Source organism: Triticum urartu, chromosome 5A, assembly GCF_056163025.1.
Source record: "Triticum urartu cultivar PI428250 chromosome 5A, HENAU_Tu73, whole genome shotgun sequence".
Taxonomy (NCBI): domain Eukaryota; kingdom Viridiplantae; phylum Streptophyta; class Magnoliopsida; order Poales; family Poaceae; genus Triticum; species Triticum urartu.
Genome location: NC_141877.1, coordinates 102,544,689 through 102,564,172, shown reverse-complemented (window position 1 = coordinate 102,564,172; position 19,484 = coordinate 102,544,689). Strand labels below are relative to the sequence as shown.

Sequence of the window (19,484 nt, the reverse complement as noted above, 5' to 3'; positions counted from 1 at the left end):
CGCTTAGTGCCAGAATTCTGAAGTGCATCTACTAACAGACACAACAATACTTGAGGCGGTCCTGGGAAACCACCCGAGTCAAATTTGGAGGGCAATGATAGAAGGAAGAGATACGCTCAAACTGGGTTTGATTAAGAGGATTGGCAATGGAGGTGACACGAGGATCTGGGAAGATCAATGGCTGCCACGGGGCGAGATGATGCGCCCCTATGGATGTATATCACAGAATCCGCCCACCCTTGTTTCGGAGTTGATTGACTCAACGTCAGCCAAGTGGAACACACAAAAAGTTAATGAGTTCTTCATGCCTATGGATGCGAAGATCATACTACAAATCCCCATATGCACAAGAAACATCCCCGATTTCTGGAGCTGGTTTTTCGACAAGAAAGGAAACTTTACATTTCGTTCAGCATATAACATGCTTGTGGCAATCCGGCAGAGAAGGGAAGCCTGGCTCGAGGGGTCTGCCGGCCCGTCTAACTCGGCCAAAGAGGAGAAGGAGTGGAAGTTGCTGTGGAAGACGGCGGTCCCCGGAAAAGTTAGAATGTTCCTTTGGCGTTTATCACAACACTCAATACCCACAAATGATGTAAGAGCACACAGGCACATGTCGGACTCCAGTGCATGCGGAATATGTGGGGCGCCAGATTCATGGAAGCACTCTCTAGTCGATTGCACCATGTCAAGGTGTACGTGGGCACTAGTTGATGAAGAACTCGGACAGCAAATAGCAGCCACCTCTGAACCCAATGCGAAACAATGGTTATTCACACACATGCAGTCATTATCCCATTCGCTGTTCGTAAAACTTGCGGTCACGCTATGGGCAATCTGGGCGGCTAGGAGAAAGGCCATCCATGAGGGTATTTTCCAAAGCCCCCATGCTATACACTCTTTTATGGTCCGATTTATTCAGGAGCTGGAGATGATTCGGGAAGAAGGAGGAAGAGAGGTTCGGGCCAACCCAGCAGCTCGCACTACTACAGCAAGAAGGCCAAAAGCTCCACCACATGGCCACTGCAAGATACACGTCGATGCCGGGGTGCGACCGGGTCAAAGAGGAGTGGCAGTAGCAGTCTGCCGGGATAGCGACGGGAACTACTTGGGGAGCTCAGCCCTGTCAATTCACGGTCTCCACGACCCTGCTACTTTGGAGGTCATCGCATGTAGAGAGGCTCTCACTCTTGCTTCGGACCTGAACGTCCATCAATTTGTCATTTCCTCTGATTCTAAACAAGCCATCGGCGACATCAATGGGGGAGCTATGGGAGACTACGGAGCCATTATCAAGGAGATAAAGCTTCAAGCTTCAACTTTTACTTGTTCTTTCATTTACGAAAGTCGTGCTATCAATTTTGAAGCACATAGTTTAGCCAAATATGTACTTAATCTCGGTCAGGGGCGCCATGTGTGGTTTGGCCAACCCCATGATGTGAACCGTATCCCACTCCATGTGGCTTTTGATGAATAAAGTTTGGCTAAACCCTCAAAAAAAACCAAGCATAAGGACATCTCCAAGGTTGCGAAATCACTAATTAAGGAGTACTAGTAGAGTGCCCGTGCGTTGCCACGGGCTCTTGAAATAGTTTACAAGAATTACATGTTAAATTTCACACGTACAAACAAATATAACCCAAACACAATTATTGAATAATTGAAGTCCATTTTTGCAATATAAATTGATAACAAAAAGAAAGATTAACGACATGTCCATGTAACAAACTGAGCGATGTTTGACCATAACATCTATTACAAAATTATCAATATCTAGATGATGTGCTTAAAAAATTCTTTCACAATATCAGAAAAGTTGTTTTTAGCTTCATTCGCGCGATGTTTTAGTAAGTATAATAAAAATTGTTTCCTCAACTCATACCCATCCTGCACAAACAATATATGTAGTTAGTATAAATTTTTTACGCTGAAGGTCCTAAAACATGTAACGGACAATACTCACCCCGCAAACCGGCTTGACCAATTCTTTACCGTTCCATCGGAGCATAAAATGAAAAACGAAATAGCCAGACACATTCCTGCAATTTTTTAAATTAATAATATAAAGAATATAGTGATAACAAAAATAAATGTTTTTATTATGAATTCATTACCCGTCTATTCTCATTGAAATACCAAACGAAAATAAATGTTGTCATTTAGATATATCGGAATTCCAACCAGGCCGCTTTATTCATGTGCTTCTTTGAAATCCCTTGCAAAACTTCTAAATTTCAGTGCATGCCTTAAAATTTTATCCTCTAACGATTGTGATGTTTGAATAGGCTCCATAATATATAGACGACGTGCCTCTTTGTCGATGACGTATAAGATGTATCGGCCGATAGATGCATAGGGAAGATAAATCTACAAGTGGAGCTGTTAGAAACAATAATAAACCATTATCCCCCATAAAAAAAATAAACAATGATAACAATAGACAAAATACTTTACTTATTATGTTACACGATGAGATGTCATTGTCTATCCCAGGCCAACTATCAAATAATGGTGCCAACGTCTGGATAGTTTTCTTCTCGCAAAACTTCTGACCTCGTGTTGACTCTAGCATCATGGACTAAGTAAAAAAAAGAAATATTCTTTCAACATGTTGATACTAATGCTACATAGAATGGAGAGTTGCGATAACTTACACAAAATCTTAGATCCATGTAGTGTATAGGAGGGTCTTTGAACAATACTCCCTCGTCACATGCCAGTATACACACGGCGGTGTTGAAGCAATCATTGTCTATAGGCTGCTCCATGTTAAGTATGCACTGAAGTTTCTTAAGACTTAAGCCCATTGGATGGGGTGTCGAGCTCCGGACCCATTACTTCCTAAAAATTGGATGGTAAGAAGAATAATAATGTACATGCGCACATTAAATATTGATACATGAAACTTACTCCAAACATCCGACATCATCGATCGACATGATGTAGTTGCAGAGGCCGGCAAGTAATTCACGTTGGTCCGTGGGTATGATAGTAATTGGGGTAAGACGTTTGTCTTTGACTACGTCAGATGGATTCTCGAGGATCTCGAGATCATCATTAGCTAAAGTTTCTTCATCGTCCGGTTGATGGTATATGGGACCTCCTTTTAGCTTATTCAGCTAAATGACAACTAATTTTCGTCGAAAGTGTTTCATATCTTCCTACAAAAAATATATATATATATTGATATAATATTTTGAGATAAAATAATGCGATAATGTATAAAAATAAAATACCTGGATGAACTGGTCTGATAGTGCATCTGATGTCCAATATTCCATATAATTTAGCATAAACAGTCCACATGATACGCTATAATATTATAAAATAATGCTTTAGAATATCACCCAGACGAATCAAATAACCAAACCGTTGTAACAAGTGCTTACCCATCAGTTTGTATTGCCTCATAAAATTGCTCTACGACCGTCCATTTTGTAACATTGAGATCGGCCACTTATGATCTTTGTTAAACTCCGGACTATGTTGTAGTAACTATTTTATATACGAGAAATATTAGGGATTAAGGTCAAACAAAACATATGTTAAGATAAGAAAAAACAATAGATGGTTACTGTAGTAGCAAGGTCATTGTGTTTGACCCAAGAACCAAGTGAGTCAAATACTTGAATCTCACGTTTTTCGCATTGGCGACTGCTATTATCCAATGGTAGCTCAGAATGTTAATCGGAAGGAATAACTGTTGTAAATATCATACAAGTCGGAGTCACAATTAGATATAAATATTAATAAATCATTATACATATGAATTAAATAAAAACAATCCATAATTATATGCATGGATAACGAGACAAGACTAACCATAAGTTGCTGTAGATAAGTATTAACATGATGTATGATGTGACGATATTTTGATGGGTCTATATTTTTTCCGTATTCTTTTATCTGGCCAAATACAAACATGTTAATAATGTGTACCTTTTCACCCGCTACAATGCATATAAATAAATCAAACACAGATATCAAACGGGGCGCCCGGCAGGCTTCCTAAAATTCATCCATGTGGATAGTCCGAACTCCCTCGAATAGTGGCAGCGACAATACCATAGAGTAAAGAATCTCATATCTCTCTCTCACACACTTCTTTTTGTCAAACATCTCTCTCCCATTGGGATCTCTCTCACACACACACTCCCTTCTTTATGTATCAGTAGCAGCGGCATGAACATTAATAGTAGTGTAGCAGCAGCGGCACGAATATCAACAGTAGTGTAGTAGAAGTGCCGCCCCTATGCACGGGCCATCTCCCTGCCCTTCCCCGCTTGAGCGACGCTATCCCTTACCTTTCCCGCCACATTTGCTTGGCATTGTGCTCCCTCTGCTTTCCCTTCTATCTAGCTCATAAATAATAGCAAAGGATATAGGATTTAGAATGCTTAAGGTCTAAAATACTTTAATCTCTACCAACTGGAGGCACAGATAACTACATTTAAAAGCAAGCATAGATAACTACATTTAAAAGCAGGAACATATGCTATCTTCATCAGTAAGTAAAGAGTAAAAAAGCAGAGGACCAAAACCAAATAATTAGGCATGAATGTTATAGGTCATTTAAAGGCACAATGAAAATGTTGCAAACCATTGTACTGCTACCACTTACAAAATTTTAACAACAATTCTCAACTCCGCCAGCATGCAGTATATTTATTACTATAGGAGACTGGATACAAATTTCTTTGTAAAGGGTTTCATACACTCTTGTTAATGTGTAAGTACATCAAACATGTTTGAACAAGCAGGAATGATGAGGTAAAATTAAACCATGGATATCAGACTACCAACTCCTCTTTAATAGTAGAGATAATTCTGATGCACATGAGACGGTGTCATTATTTGTTTACCCGTTAAATCTCTTTTCCTGTTGTTCCTCCTCTATCCACTATCTCCCCCTCTCTTATCCAAACTTATCACCACTATCAATGGTGCAACCAGCTCTGACCACACCACATTAAACAGATTCACTTAAGCAAACAAACAAATTTGGTTTCTAAATAACACTACTTATTGGGAATGTTGTCCGTATGTTCCATTTTAACGAGGAAGAAGTGATATGTTGTTGTCTTAAATCCACATTACCCTACAAGCACTAACCACATAATTTGTGGGTTCCTTTTCCATAGGATCATTACTTTCTCAGAGGATCATTAGATATATGTAGTATCTTACAACTAAGAATGAAAAAGTTAGGGTAAGGTGAAAGTGCAACTATCCCTAGGTGGTTTTGGTAATTCATAACAACATATAGCTCATTGAGCTAATGCTATTCCAAGATGATTATTTCAGGAAAGCTCAATGATTGGCATGGCATGGATGTGAGAGTGGAACCCTCAAAATGCTAAGGACAAAGGATTGGCTCAAACTCAAAAGCTCAAGACTTTTCATTTTATATTTTAGTGATCCAAAATCACATTGAGTCTTTAGGAAAAAGCCAATACTATCAAGAAGGGATGAGGTGTTTCTTAATGAGCCTCTTGCTTCATGTGCTTAGTGATATGCTCCAAAATCCTCAACCACTTTCCCATATCCACATATGACCTAAACCCTAAGCCAAACTCGGTCATACCGATTCTTTCTATCCGGCGCCACCGAGTTTCACTTGTCATAAGCCACTGCCAAACCCTAACAATTTGGTTCTACCGATAGGGATCTCGGTCTCACCGAGATGGGATTGCAAACTCTCTGTTTCCCTTTCGTAACTTTTTGGTCTCACCGAAAGAGCGGATCGGTCCCACCGAGATTGCAATGTAAATTCAGTGTTTCCCTTTTGTAACTTTTCGGTCTCACCGAAAGAGCAAATCGGTCCCACCGAGTTTGCCTGACCAACTCTTTGGTTAGCTAATTACCAAATTCGGTCCCACCGAGTTTGTGTAATCGGTCTCACCGAGATTACGTTATGCCCAAACCCTAACCATATCGGTCCTACCGAGTTGCATGTCAGTCCCACCGAAAATCTCTAACGGTCACTAGGTTTACATTTTCGGTCTGACCGAGTTTGTTGATTCGGTCCCACCGAGATTGGAAAACTGTGTGTAACGGTTGGATTTTGTGTGGAGGCTATATATACCCCTCCACCTCCTCTTCATTCGTGGAGAGAGCCATCACAACACATACACAATTCCAACTCATATGTTCTGAGGGAGAACCACCTACTCATGTGTTGAGACCAAGATATTCCATTCCTACCATATGAATCTTGATCTCTAGCCTTCCCAAGTTGCTTTCCACTCAAATCTTCTTTCCACAAAATCCAAATCCTATGAGAGAGAGTTGAGTGTTGGGGAGACTATCATTTGAAGCACAAGAGCAAGGAGTTCATTACCTACACACCATTTGTTACTTCTTGGAGAGTGGTGTCTCCTAGATTGGCTAGGTGTTACTTGGGAGCCTCCGACAAGATTGTGGAGTTGAACCAAGGAGTTTGTAAGGGCAAGGAGATCGCCTACTTCGTGAAGATCTACCGCTAGTGAGGCAAGTTCTTTGTGGGCGATGGCCATGGTGGGATAGACAAGGTTGCTTCTTCGTGGACCCTTTGTGGGTGATTGCTTCTTCGTGGACCCTTTGTGGGTGGAGCCCTTCGTGGACTCGCGCAACCGTTACCCTTTGTGGGTGGAGCCCTCCGTGGACTCGCGCAACCGTTACCCTTTGTGGGTTGAAGTCTCCATCAACGTGGATGTAGGATAGCACCACCTATCCGAACCACGGGAAAAACATCCGTGTCTCCAATTGCGTTTGAATTTTTCAAACCCTTCCCTTCACATTCTTGCAAATTGCATGCTTTACTTTCCGCTGCCAATATACTCTTTGCATGCTTGCTTGAATTGTGTGATGATTGCTTGACTTGTCCTACAATAGCTAAAATCTGCCAAGAACTAAAATTGGGAAAATGTTAAGTTTTTATTTGGTCAAGTAGTCTAATCACCCCCCCTCTAGACATACTTTCGATCCTACATAAGGACAACATAACAAGTTCAAACACAGACGCATCAAGAGTTTGGTAAAGCAAGACACCATTTTATTTCAGATTGAGCCTCATAATGGAATTTAAAAACTTCCATGAAACTTGAGCATTGTATGCTCTTGTCCACGAAGAGAGATATAGCCTTATAGCACCAGCATGCCTGTCTATGTTACTCCTCAAGCCAAACTATAGAACTTTTATCTGTCGACAACTTGTCCAAAGACACTGGCTAATTACCCACAAACTGTCCATTCCGCCACAAATATGCACAGGCATGCATCACCTTCCTCTTTGGTCTTCTCATTCGCGTGAACATCGTCGACATTGCCCACCATGCTTGCTCGCATCTACTTGCTCCTTGTCAAGTACATCCACGCTTCCAACTCTCACCTCATCACCATGCTCGTTGCATATGTCAAGTCCAGCCTCGTCACACATGTGGGTGTACAATTTTCGTCTGACACATGAATGGCCATTGCCACGCCCGCCCTTCTCGTTTGTTACGCCCCTACTAACCTCACCGCCGTGTGCGTCCTTATCCTGAGAAAAATACATTCAGAACATTATAAAAATCATAATATTTAAACGTTTTTTTGAGTCAATGGAAGATGTGGTTCTGCACCTTCACTTCATTATCAGAGGAGTCAAAAGTTAGGATTTAATATAGCTTTCAACAGGAATAATGTGTATTATAATCAAGCATGGGCTAGGTTATCAATGAGAAGCATAATACAGAAGCAAGCTAAAGCTACCCACTCTTAGGTTTATAGTGTATACTACACTACATACTACAGAAGCATAATTTTGAGATTAACGCTACAACTTTGTCATGTATCAGGGTATCTTTGTTTTGAAAAGAACACATCATGTGTGGAATGTGGCTGGCAACATGTGCTCATTGTTCAGGGTGTGTCGAGATCTGCAAGTATTAGCACAAGAAACTCTTCAGTTGTAACACAATCTACCAATGCCTGAAACAAATAGAATTATTGAAATGGCCTACCGTCAAATTATTACCCAGAGTATATAACTTATTTTTCAAGTAAATAAGATCGCATGTGAAAAGAGATATGTCCAAGCTATGATGAGAAGTTCATACCAATCATGTACATGAAAGCATTGACTATAGCCACTCCTGAAATGTAGATTAGAAAAAAATAATGCAGACCAAAAAAACATGGTGAGCGAGTGAAAGACTGAACTTACCTTTACCAAGATTTCCGCATATGCCAAACAAATTCCAGCACTGACTTTTATCCAAGCGCCGCTCTGGCTCTTTTCCTTCATACGTATCACCCTGCAATGAAACATATCACATTAAAAATAATTAGAGGTATTCTGAAAAATAAAATGATAGCAATTAGTATTATTCAGTAAATGAACAATGAGATTTCTGGAAAATACATTGTAGTAACATATTAACATTTTTGTAGTACCATAAGAACATATTAAATTAGGCCAAGCTCTGGAAAACGCCCATTCTTTTCATGTTATTATTCATATAATGGGATTTCAAAAGAAGAGCGAGAGAGAAGGGAGCATGATGGAATTATTAGTATGCCCATGTTACAAGCACATGCTTATAGAAGAACATGTTTCTGCATCTATCATAGATTTATAGTATGTCCTAGCTCTGTCGCTACAAAATGTGGGTGCATTATAGTTAGCATGGAAGAACACCGTCCGGTAACATCACCATGCCAAAATGTGGGATAACTGTCCTCTGTAATCTTTTGGTGCTAAGATTCATTGCTCTATCTATTATATCTCGTATTCTTCATGTTCTTTGTGCCATCAGTAGAGAAGGCAAAATAATTTCAATAGTTCCAAACATAAAATCCTGATGTTGCTCTCTTATCAAGTTCATCTGGAATTTCTACCAAAAAAATGTTCCCTGTTCATAGAGATGCTTGACACAAATTGGTTTGATTTAGTATAACCATCAGCGAGTGAGTGACGAAACTACATGCTCTCAGCTCTCAGGTCCATGTCAGAACTTGCATGTTCCTACACAAAGCTGGGGCAGCAACACCTTCCCAATGAGGAGTCGAGGCAAATCTGTGACTGATTGCGCCTCACAGACTCAAGGTTTCTGTAAACTGCTTAAATTATTCAGAGCATGATGACGGGGATGATATCCCATATATCTTTTGCGTACTGGTGTATCATACGGTCACTGCTGAACTTGGGGGAACCAGCTATATTGAGCATGGACGTTTTTGTCCAAAGCCGCAGGTAGAGACGGATATGATGTGATTAGGAGGATCAAACACTCTGAGTGACTATCTACCAGTCTACCTGTCTATGTGGAGATAGTAATGAAATAGCAAACTAAAAATGTTAATCACACATGAAACAGAGTGGAAATATCCACGATAGCGGAATAATGTTCAGAAATGAAAATCAGTTTTCTGAAGTTATTTTTGGATTGGAATGCATAGAACGACTTTCCTGAAGCTAGGTTCATCAAAGCTCATACGTCTGCCAGCCAACATATGAGTAATTATAGCACATCTAGCACCTGCATTCTCTGATTGGCTATGATGTTCTTCCAACATACTGATAAACACTTCAGTGTGAAATAAGAAATATTCCTAACAATCAGTGAAGTCGTTCATAGTGAAACACTGATGTACCATTGGGTAAAACTTGCATAGAGGCATAGGCATATAACTGTCATATTCAAATGCGTTGAAACCTAACAAATCTAAATCTAACAATGTCATTCTTGTGAAATATCATCCAAAAATAGTTAATATAATAAAGAAGAGAAGTAGACACACTGAGCAAAACATGAGAAATATTTTGCTTTTCGTTAATACAATGATCAAGATACAAATGCAATGATTAGAGGGGACACAAAAAAGGCCTTGGCATTAACTCACATGAAGTGAAATAAATAACATGTTTGTGGTAACACTCCAATCTGATGCACAAGAACTCTGAATAAAGCATCACCAAATCGAGAAATACTTGGTTCTATAGTCCCATGCAGTTACATTTCTACACTTTCAAGTTTTTGGATCAACGACACTAAATAAACAGAGCATCTAACAAAAAAACATTATGTTACAAAAGCATTTCCCATGTCTTCTGTTATTAGGTCTATACAGGATAGTATTAGGCCAAAAAAGTGAAAGAGTGTAATGAGAAGGTCTAGCAAGTATATTGTAATAATTTCCTTTAAACTGCAGTTTTTTAAAATGAGCTCATTTACTGTTGGTTTGTCATATTTAGGTGTAGTCGAAAGAGAATCCAACTCATAAGCTAGCAAAGCTCCATCCTGGATACGACAGAGTACGGGCATATTTAAGCATTGACTGCTTGATCAATTGTGGCTTGTTAAATATTAATTGTACCTAGTTAAATAGTATTTGTCCCTACTTACATGGTATAAGGAACACTTTCTCAACAAATGCAATGCTTCGGTAACTACAAACCATAATGCTTCAGTAACCACACAGTTTTTCTCTGTTTAGTTGCAAGAACAGGGCGAGTAGAAACTTTTTTTTGCCTTCATTACCTTGCAGATTGAAATAGAAAGTGAGGCACCCTGACTTGATGTTCCTGAAGGCGCCCTCGCTATGGCCTAGTTCACCCTTCTCAGGGCCAGGAGTAAAACCACAGCTTGCCTCCTCAAAATACCAGCAGAACCAACTCATCAGGCATGCAATCAGGATAACAACATATCATTCAGAGTTCAAACCAAGTAAACAAACATATGCATCAGGCACTGGTGCATCCAAAGTTTAACTCTATTCTCCTCCCATATAATGGATGAGGCAAATCTTTTGCCTTCGTTTCGGAAAAAAAAGTTTAACTATATCAAGAGCTAAAAACAATTAGCATGTCATATATGGCAATCTGTAAGAGATAAAATAATAGCCATATAGATACCAGACCTTACTCCCTTACAAGACAGTGTCATAAAAAACTCTTAAAGCAACACCAGGATCAATTCACCACACCAAACCAGTCATCATGAACTGATGATACTTGGGGTAACTTGTCCAAATGAAAATAAAATTAAACCATGGTGGTTCAGTTTCAAATAAAAAGTGCATATATCAGTTTGAAGTGGACTCGCCACGCGTTGACTGAAAAATAACTCATGTGCCAAGAAACATAATCTTACATCTGACTTTTAACAGTTTAGCTGACAGCAAAATGGCTCATTCAAATCAAGCAACTATCTAAGATGCAACCTTTATTTGCCATCAAGCACTGAAGAGCTTGTTGTGCATAGATTGATGCCCAGGAGAAACAGAGGGGGCTAAAAAACACACCGCTCAGGGCTTGTAGATCTGGCCATCTATAATTGTGAGGTGTGCTATTATGACCACCACAATACCATGGGTGGAAAAGTCACTTAAACTTTCAGTTTAGAACAATACATGAACGAGGCTTCTAACTTCTAAACTATGCATGCTTACAAAACTAAAAACCATACATGACCACAAGTTTGCTGCAACAAATTCAAGAAGAATTCACCACAGCAAACTGAACCTGAAAGATAACCGATATATATATATATATATATATATATATATATGATCCATGTTGTAGGACACCGTACACAACAAAAAGGAAATGAAGTACGTACTATTATGCATCTGAACCATATTGACTACTGATGTAACCTGTGTTGATGAATCTGAAAAGGCTACGACTTGCTCGGAAATTCAAAGTGCGTCATAACAAGCTTGATGGTCAGCCGCACACACTCTCGAAGGCGACCAGGGAGAGGTTGATGCAGGTGATGCCACCGCCAGAAGCTCCAGCACATGTCGCTAGTTTCCGCACCTGACCTCAAGGATCTGCAACACATCAACCCACAACATATACTCAAATCAGTAAATGACAGAGTCCCACACGAGTGACATGAAGAATCAGTGGTGGATGCAGCTTCCAGAACATGCATCAAGTGAGCGAGTTCCAAATCATCTAATCACTTACAAAGAGAACTCTGTCATGTGACTGAATACCACGTCTCAAAGATGACCATGTGGGTTGAGGCACAAGCAAGGGTGAAGGCACCATTGTTTTGACCATGCTGTGACAAAAAGAGTGATGGAAAATTAGGAGCACAAGCAAAGGTATTTGGCTAAATTCAAGAAATCAATCCAAATCACAGAGTGGGGAAATTAATCTAACCTTGTCAAGGAAGATATTTACGTAATTGAACTAATATAATCAATTTCCGAAGAGAAATAGCCAAATCCTAGACTACTTTCAACATCAAGAACTGTATGTTTGCATGAGCACACAGGAAGGGGATGTCATGCCTTGTAAGGGAAGAGCAACAAATCGACAAGTTGTCGGCTGACCTGGAGGAGAACCAGAGCACGTTGTCTTCTCCACTCCTTCACGAGGCGGTACTTGACAGCCACGGCGAGAAACCGGCATCAGGATACATGTGCAAACAATGGAACCAACATCTTTGTAGGCGGACCAGACCAAATCCATCAGGTACCCAAGCCAATGGATGCGAGGGGTGGATGCATTTATCATATCAGAGGGGCAACAGCGAACCCGACGATGGTGCATCTAGACGTGCGAGAGCAAGCCACACAGGAGCCTGGTGACGAGCCAAGGGCCACCCCGGCGCGAGCCAGGGCCGGCAGAGCACAGTGGACGGAGGGCCAAATGCGGCTGGCAGACGCAGATCCATGGATCTCCGGGCAGAGCATCGCCACCGGCCCGTGGAGTCAAGCGGGAGTGGGGGAAGCAGGCGGTGGAGGAGGGCGCTGGGGTTGGGGTCGCTGTCGGACGAAAGGACAGATCCAACGATGATGTAGCTGTCGCGCGCGACCCGATCTGTGCGCCGCAAGCAAGCCCAACGGCGGCCAACAAGTGCCGCGCAGAGTGCCGCGATGGGGAGGAGGTGGGCCATGTGGGTCAAGCTGGCCGCCGGCGGGAGGGCAGCTGACGGCCACCATGAGCGAAGGTGAAGATCGGATCGAGGGGAGGAGAAGCTCGCGCGAACGGACTTGGATTTCGACGGGAGACGCGTCCCCGCTCTGAGGAGCCGCCTTCGCCGCCGCCGCCGGCTGCACTCTCAAGCTATCGCGGCGGGGCAGCGAGGGTAAGAAACCCTAGCGGCAGCCGAGCGTGGGGGTGGGGGGTTGGAGTGCTGTTGCGTGAGGGAGTGGAGAGGTGGAGATGCTCCTGCAGCCGCGCCCGATGAAGAGGTCGGGCCGGCGGAGCAGCAGGGGCGCAGCGGAGCGGGAGATGAGGGCGACGACGGCACGGGAGATGGGGGAAAGAGAGAGGTCGCATCGGGATCGAGAGGTGGGGGCGTTGTACTGGTTTTTGCGGGAGGGGTGGTGCGAAAAAAAATCTATGAAGGTTAACCTACGAAAAAAACCGGACGAAAGTGATGGGACGAAAATTAACCGGCGGAGACTATCAACTGCTCCATTAGGAGTAGTCCTGGCCATGGCCCGCCCGGCCCGACCCAGCTCGAAAAAGCCCGGCCCGACGCTGCTCCCGGGCCGGGCCTAGGCCTAGGTTTTGAGCCCGAAGACTAGATCGGGCCGGGCCTGGGCCCGCTGTTTATGCCATTTACTGAAGAGGCCCGGTCCGAGGCCCGATGTGTTTTTGCTGTGATGGGCCGGGCTCGGGCCTGAAAACTAGGCCCGACAGCCGGGCCGGGCCGGGCTCGGGCCTGAGTTTTCTACCTCGGGCTTGGTCAGGCCCGGCCCGAAGCCCGGCCCGGCCCGGAGGATGGCCAGGTCTAATTAGGAGTAGAGATACTCGTTACAAAGAACACTCCATTTTCCCAGGCCGTGACAAGTGGCGCACATGCAGCACGCCACTCGTCGCAACATGAGAGTTTTCTTTTTTTTCGTAGATTCATTTATTTAAAATGTTTTATCTTTTAAACCGTGCGTCCAAATCTCGAACTGTTTTCATCATTGGATTCCTCGCGTTGAGATCTTCAAAATTAAATCCCATATTGATAGGTTTTGACAAACTTTTTTTTCACGAAAAAACGGACGAAAAAACCAGGCGAAAAAAATGAACCGGAGCACGGTTTTTTTCCTTTTCGAAAGAGGCACGTCCATGCCTCTCGCGAAATCACACCCGTGCCTCTCGTGGAAGCAAAATCGTGACTCTTGTGGAAGGAAAAAAAATAAAATGCGTTTTTTCCGATTCCGAGAGGCACGGCCGTGACTCTCGCAAAAAGCACAACCGTGCCCCTCGCAGAAGCAAAACCGTGACTCTCGCGAAAGAAAAAAAAACTGAAAACGCATAATTTTTTCCCTTTCTGAGAGGCACGCCTGTGACTCTCGCGAAAGCACAACCGTGCCTCTCGCGGAAGCAAAACCGTGACTCTTGCGAAAGAAAGAAAAATAGAAAACGCGTTTTGTTTTTCCCTTTCCGAGAGGCACGGTCGTGACTCTCGCGAAAGAAAAAAAACAGAAAACACGTTTTTTTCGTTTCCGAAATGCACGGTCGTGACTCTCGCTAAAGCGCAACCGCGCCTCTCGCGGAAAAAACCATGACTTTCGCGAAAGAAAGAAAAAAGAAAACGCGTTTTTTTGCGCAAAAAAATCGATTTTTTATCAAAAAACTAAGGAAGACCGGGGGAAAACCAAAACATCGAAAAAACCGTTTAAAAGCCAAAAACGTGTGCGGAAAAATAAAAAAAAATAAAATTCGAAGGAAGCGTCCAGAGCGCGACACGTGAAGAATGGCTGAGAGCACGCCAAGTGGCGCTGATCATTGCGAGGCTCTGAAGGAGTGCTTGTTTTTTTTAACCTGGCAAATCCCCTTTCCATTACTTGAACATAACGGAAATACAACCAAGTTCAGCAAATAGGACAGGAAAGAGGAAAGCGGGTTCAAGCATCGTCGGGAAATCCACCATGAACACTCGCCATCGAGATTACTCACCATGGGGCGAAAACCCGACGACACTATAAATCCCAGACCCCAACATCTAACTCGGGGTTTTCAAAAGACCACTGCTCACATCAGAGCAACATGCCCCACAACATCCTCACGCAGGAGGTATCTGACCAAAAGCAATAACAAAGGATGCAGCAGATTCTCTTTCTTCTTTCAATCTTCACAGCGCACTCCTCCATCCTGGTGAGAAGGAGCGCTTGTTAACTAGTTGCTCCCCCAAGGTCGACTCTTAAATCACACACTGCATCCGTCCGTGGATGAGTAGGGACCAGTCTGTGACAATGATGCGAGAGTTGGCCATCCCATTACATTTCGAATGATTTTAAAAAACAAATATATGCCAGATGATTGCATGAATTTCATTCAAACTTGGATAAATTTTACATAAAACCAGATGATTTTTGACATACTTGAGTTGCCCCTATTCTAACCTAGTCTAATTGATCATTGACCGACCATGAGACCCAGAAATTGAAACTCCGCCTCCGCGAAGCGGCCAAGCGACTAATCGATCAACGATGATGACCGCGTCAAGCTTAGCTTCAACGAGGAGGGGAGGAGTGGTGGCCTTCGTGGGGCCCAAGTATCTGCGGCCTCGTATGCTCTACTCTTCCTCACTGTCGGTGACGTCCGCGGACATGCCGTGGCAACGGGACTTGGCTGATGCGGAGCTGGAGACGTCGTCCGTGCCGTCGTAAAACTCCGTCGCCGCCTCATTTATCTCCGTGAAGGCGGCTTCTTTCTTCACCTGCAGGACACGGTGCCACCTTCTTGAGTGCCAGGGACAAAATTGTTTTTCTGTTTTGTGTGCATGTACAAGTGAAATTGTTTGTTGTAAGAACTCTTTCCGGTTCGATAAACCTTGATTTTTTATTGAGGAAAATACTTATTGCAAGGTTACTTCACCCTTACACTTGGAGTATACCCAAACACTCTTATGAGAGAGTAAGCAAGATTTCTGGCGCCGTTATCGGGGAGTTTCTATTCAAATAAACTGGTGTTATACACTATCGCATCACTTCCTTGTTATCTTTCTTGCCTAGTTACTTTTGATTTATTATTTTCTTACCAAAAATACCAAAAGGAATTACACCGCACTTCCTATTTACCTTGCTATCATGGCTAGTTCTCCACTTTCTGTCACCAGACCCGAGCTAGAAGTGCTAAATTTTAAACAAAAAGGTTAAGAAAGTTTAAAATATGCTTGGTATAAGATACTAGATGGTCAAAGTAGGTTTAGCGTAAGCAATCTATTACAATCCTTAGGATTTTTTATGTTGGCATTACTACTTTTTTTGAGGATCACATCACCGTTTATTGCTTAAAACAAGTTCGGAATGTCATCAGAAACACAAGAAAGAATGCAGTCTAGTGGCATATTCAGCCAAACCTTATTTAAATCTAAACACACGCCCTCCCGAGCTAGAACATGGGCAACTTTATTCCCACTTCGTCGAACCCATGTTACCTTGGAAGCTTGTTTTGATCGAAGCAACTCCTTCATCCCCTCGATGATTGATCTAGCAGCTGTAAGATTCTTCTTTTCGTCATTAAGCATGGCCACCACACTCTTGTTGTCCCCCTCCACATGCACCCTGGGAGCGTCTATTTGCATCGTCAGCTTGATAGCTTCCCTGCAAGCTAGAATCTCAGCTAGCTCTGGGTTAGTTACGCCCGGAAAGGTAAAGCATGCAGTAGCTCTGAACGCCTCGTCATGGTCTCGAGCAACTACACCGCCACCACCTCGATCGTTATGCTTGGGCATCGCTCCGTCTGCATTGACCATTATCCATCCTTGCTCCGGTGTTTTCCACCTCACAGCCAGTGCTGGGGTAGGAGTTTTTACCTTGTTTCCATGTACTAGCATCCATTCTTCAGCAAGCCTGATTATCGAGTCAGCAACATCCCGAGCATCAGCAATCCTTCGTCCATCTCGTGCCTCATTCCTCGCTAACCAAAGACCATACACCGCCTGGATCATTAACTCCTTTGAATCCTCGCTCGCCTCCGCAAACCATAGTTGTAGCCATTTTGATAGTGCGACTGGGGACTCGTCCATCTCCGGTGGGATCGCCGCTGGTGCCCCCTTTTCCTCACGCAAGACCTTTCAGAACAACACAGAGTGTGGACATGCCTAGTAACGGTGGTATAGTGTTTCCTCTCTGCCACACGCCACACAAAACACTCCAGGCTTAATTCTTCGCCGATGCAACTCAAAACCAACTGCCAGTCCATTTCTCATTAAGCGCCACATGTGGATTTTGGACTTCCCTGGAGCATTTGTATTCCACAACGAGAGCCAACTTCTATGTTGTTGTACTGAGGACGAGGATTCTGGCCGTCCAGAACTCGCTCGCTTTATGTTCATGCACAAATGATACGCTGACCGTACGGAAAATTGACCACTCTTTATATAGTCCCATGCCAAGAAATCACTACATCCAGGGCCTCCAATTACCACCTGTTTTATGTCAGTTGTGTCATCCACAGAGAACATAGCGTCTAACTTTGGTCTGATCCCAGGCTGTGCCATCTGTAGTCATTAAGTCGTTAACCCTAGTAACCCTATGCATATAATTCTGCCCCAGAGGTTTGAGACTACCACTCCTTGGTATCCAGTTTTCGTGATGTATGTTTACAGTTGAACCATCTCCAATGCGTCATTGTAAGTGCATCTAGTGCCCCTTGGTGTTTTTGGTGTATTAAAGACTTATAGGTTAAGGAACTAATGTGTTTGAAAGTGTACACAGGTCTATAAGTATATGAGGAGTTTGATATTTACAGAGAAAGTCGACCCCTAAAAATGAATGTCTTCAACTGAAGACTTTGGCTTTCTGAAGACTTTGAAAGTGAAAAAATTGGTGTGATCATGAAGACTTGATATTCATGCGAGGATTATGAAGCGTGAAGACTTTTGTTTTCGTAGTTTCATTTTCCTCTTTCTTGAGTCATAGGAAACACCGTACTGTTAAAGGGGGTCGAGGTAAAACTAAGGAAAAATTTCCAAGTGATGCTCATCTCAAAATCCTACACCTACCAATCCTTTCGAGTGAAGCCATTGGAAATCTCATACAGTTCAGTCAATTTCTTCAGAGACAGAGACGAAGATCATCTGGTCTCTGAGGAATTTGTTCTGACTAAGGAGTTAGGAATTCACCATTGCGGATTACCTACAAGTGAGGAACATGATAGCCCTGAGGAATTTGAGAGCTCAAATTTCTGACCGTTGTTGTGCTTTGCGCTAGTTGTCCCAAAATATCTACCCACCTAACGGTCATATCATTGAAGGGCATTTATGTCTTATCATGTCGGGTTGTTCCCTAGGCTATAAATAGCCACCCCTACAACCACTAGCTGGTTGGCTGCTCCGCGAGAAACTGACACTTGTCATTGAGAGCATCCCATCCTCGGAGGACTTTGAGCGAAATCATCAAGTGAGGAAAAACCCAAAACCCCGAACCAAACACCTACAAACCCAAAGTGATTGAGCATCATTGAAGAGATTGTTCCTGTATGGAACCGACGCTTGTTACCTTTGAAGACTATGCATCTTCCAGACGGTTAGGCGTCATGGTCTAGAGCATCCAAGAGGAAATTGTGGATCGCCGAGTGACCGAGTCCGTGAAGGTTTGGAAGTCACCTGAAGACTTACCACGAGTGATTGAGAGAGGTCTGTGTGACCTTAGCTCAAGGAGAATATGGTGAGGACTGTGTGTTCTCAGTTTAAATACCTAGCCGCTCCAACTAGACGTACGACTGTGACAGCAGTTGCAACTGGTCTACCAAATCATTGTCTTCACCGAGCTAACTGGTTCTATTTCCTCAACCCTTTCATTTCCTCATTATTGTGTTGTTGTACCAGATCGTTACTGTTTGAAGATTTTGACTGAAGACTTTCTCAATTTCCTCAGTTCAATTTCTTCAGTCAGTTTGTCTTCAGCCTGCTTATCCTGTGTTTACGCTTCTTGTACTCTGTGCTTGTTTTCATTTCTTCATGATGGTTGTGCTACTATTCTGTTATGGTTTCATCTGAGTACTTATTCCGCTGCTAAGTAGTTCGTTGCTTAGGAATTTCCTCACCCTGAAATTCCTCAGCGACGAATTTGTAAAAATCGCCTATTCGCCCCCCCTTAGTCGATATAACGCACTTTCAGTCACATTACTCCTTCTTTGAGTAAATCCCTTCCAAACAGAATACTTCATAACGTATATGATGCGGCACTAGGACATGTGGCATTTGTTGGGGAACGTAGTAATTTCAAAAAAATTCCTACGCACACGCAAGATCATGGTGATGCATAGCAACGAGAGAGGAGAGTGTTGTCCACGTATGAAAGGATCGATATGGTTGACTAGAGGGGGGGGGGTGAATAGGCAACTAACAATTTTTAGCTTTTCTTTAACAATTTAAACTTTGCATCAAAGTAGGTTGTCTAGATATGCAACTAGGTGAGCAACCTATATGATGCAACGAGGATAGGTACACAAGCAAGCAAGAGATATGAAACAAGTAAGCTTGCTCAAATAAAGGCACGAGATAACCAAGAGTGGAGACGAGGATGTGTTGCCGAAGTTCCTTCCCTTTGAGAGGAAG

General features: G+C 42.9%; 1 protein-coding gene across 1 annotated transcript; it reads right to left on the bottom strand.

Annotated features, from left to right (window-relative positions):
• Positions 1–7,008: 7,008 nt before the first annotated feature.
• Positions 7,009–13,274, bottom strand: LOC125520285 (uncharacterized). The gene is made up of 6 exons (XM_087525607.1): positions 12,304–13,274; positions 11,933–12,029; positions 10,500–11,793; positions 9,431–9,497; positions 8,183–8,276; positions 7,009–7,516 (listed from the first exon to the last, which is right to left on the bottom strand). The coding sequence occupies exons 3-6, from the start codon at positions 10,636–10,638 to the stop codon at positions 7,277–7,279; spliced, it is 540 nt and encodes a 179-aa protein (XP_087381733.1). The 5' UTR covers positions 10,639–11,793; positions 11,933–12,029; positions 12,304–13,274; the 3' UTR covers positions 7,009–7,276.
• Positions 13,275–19,484: the final 6,210 nt, after the last annotated feature.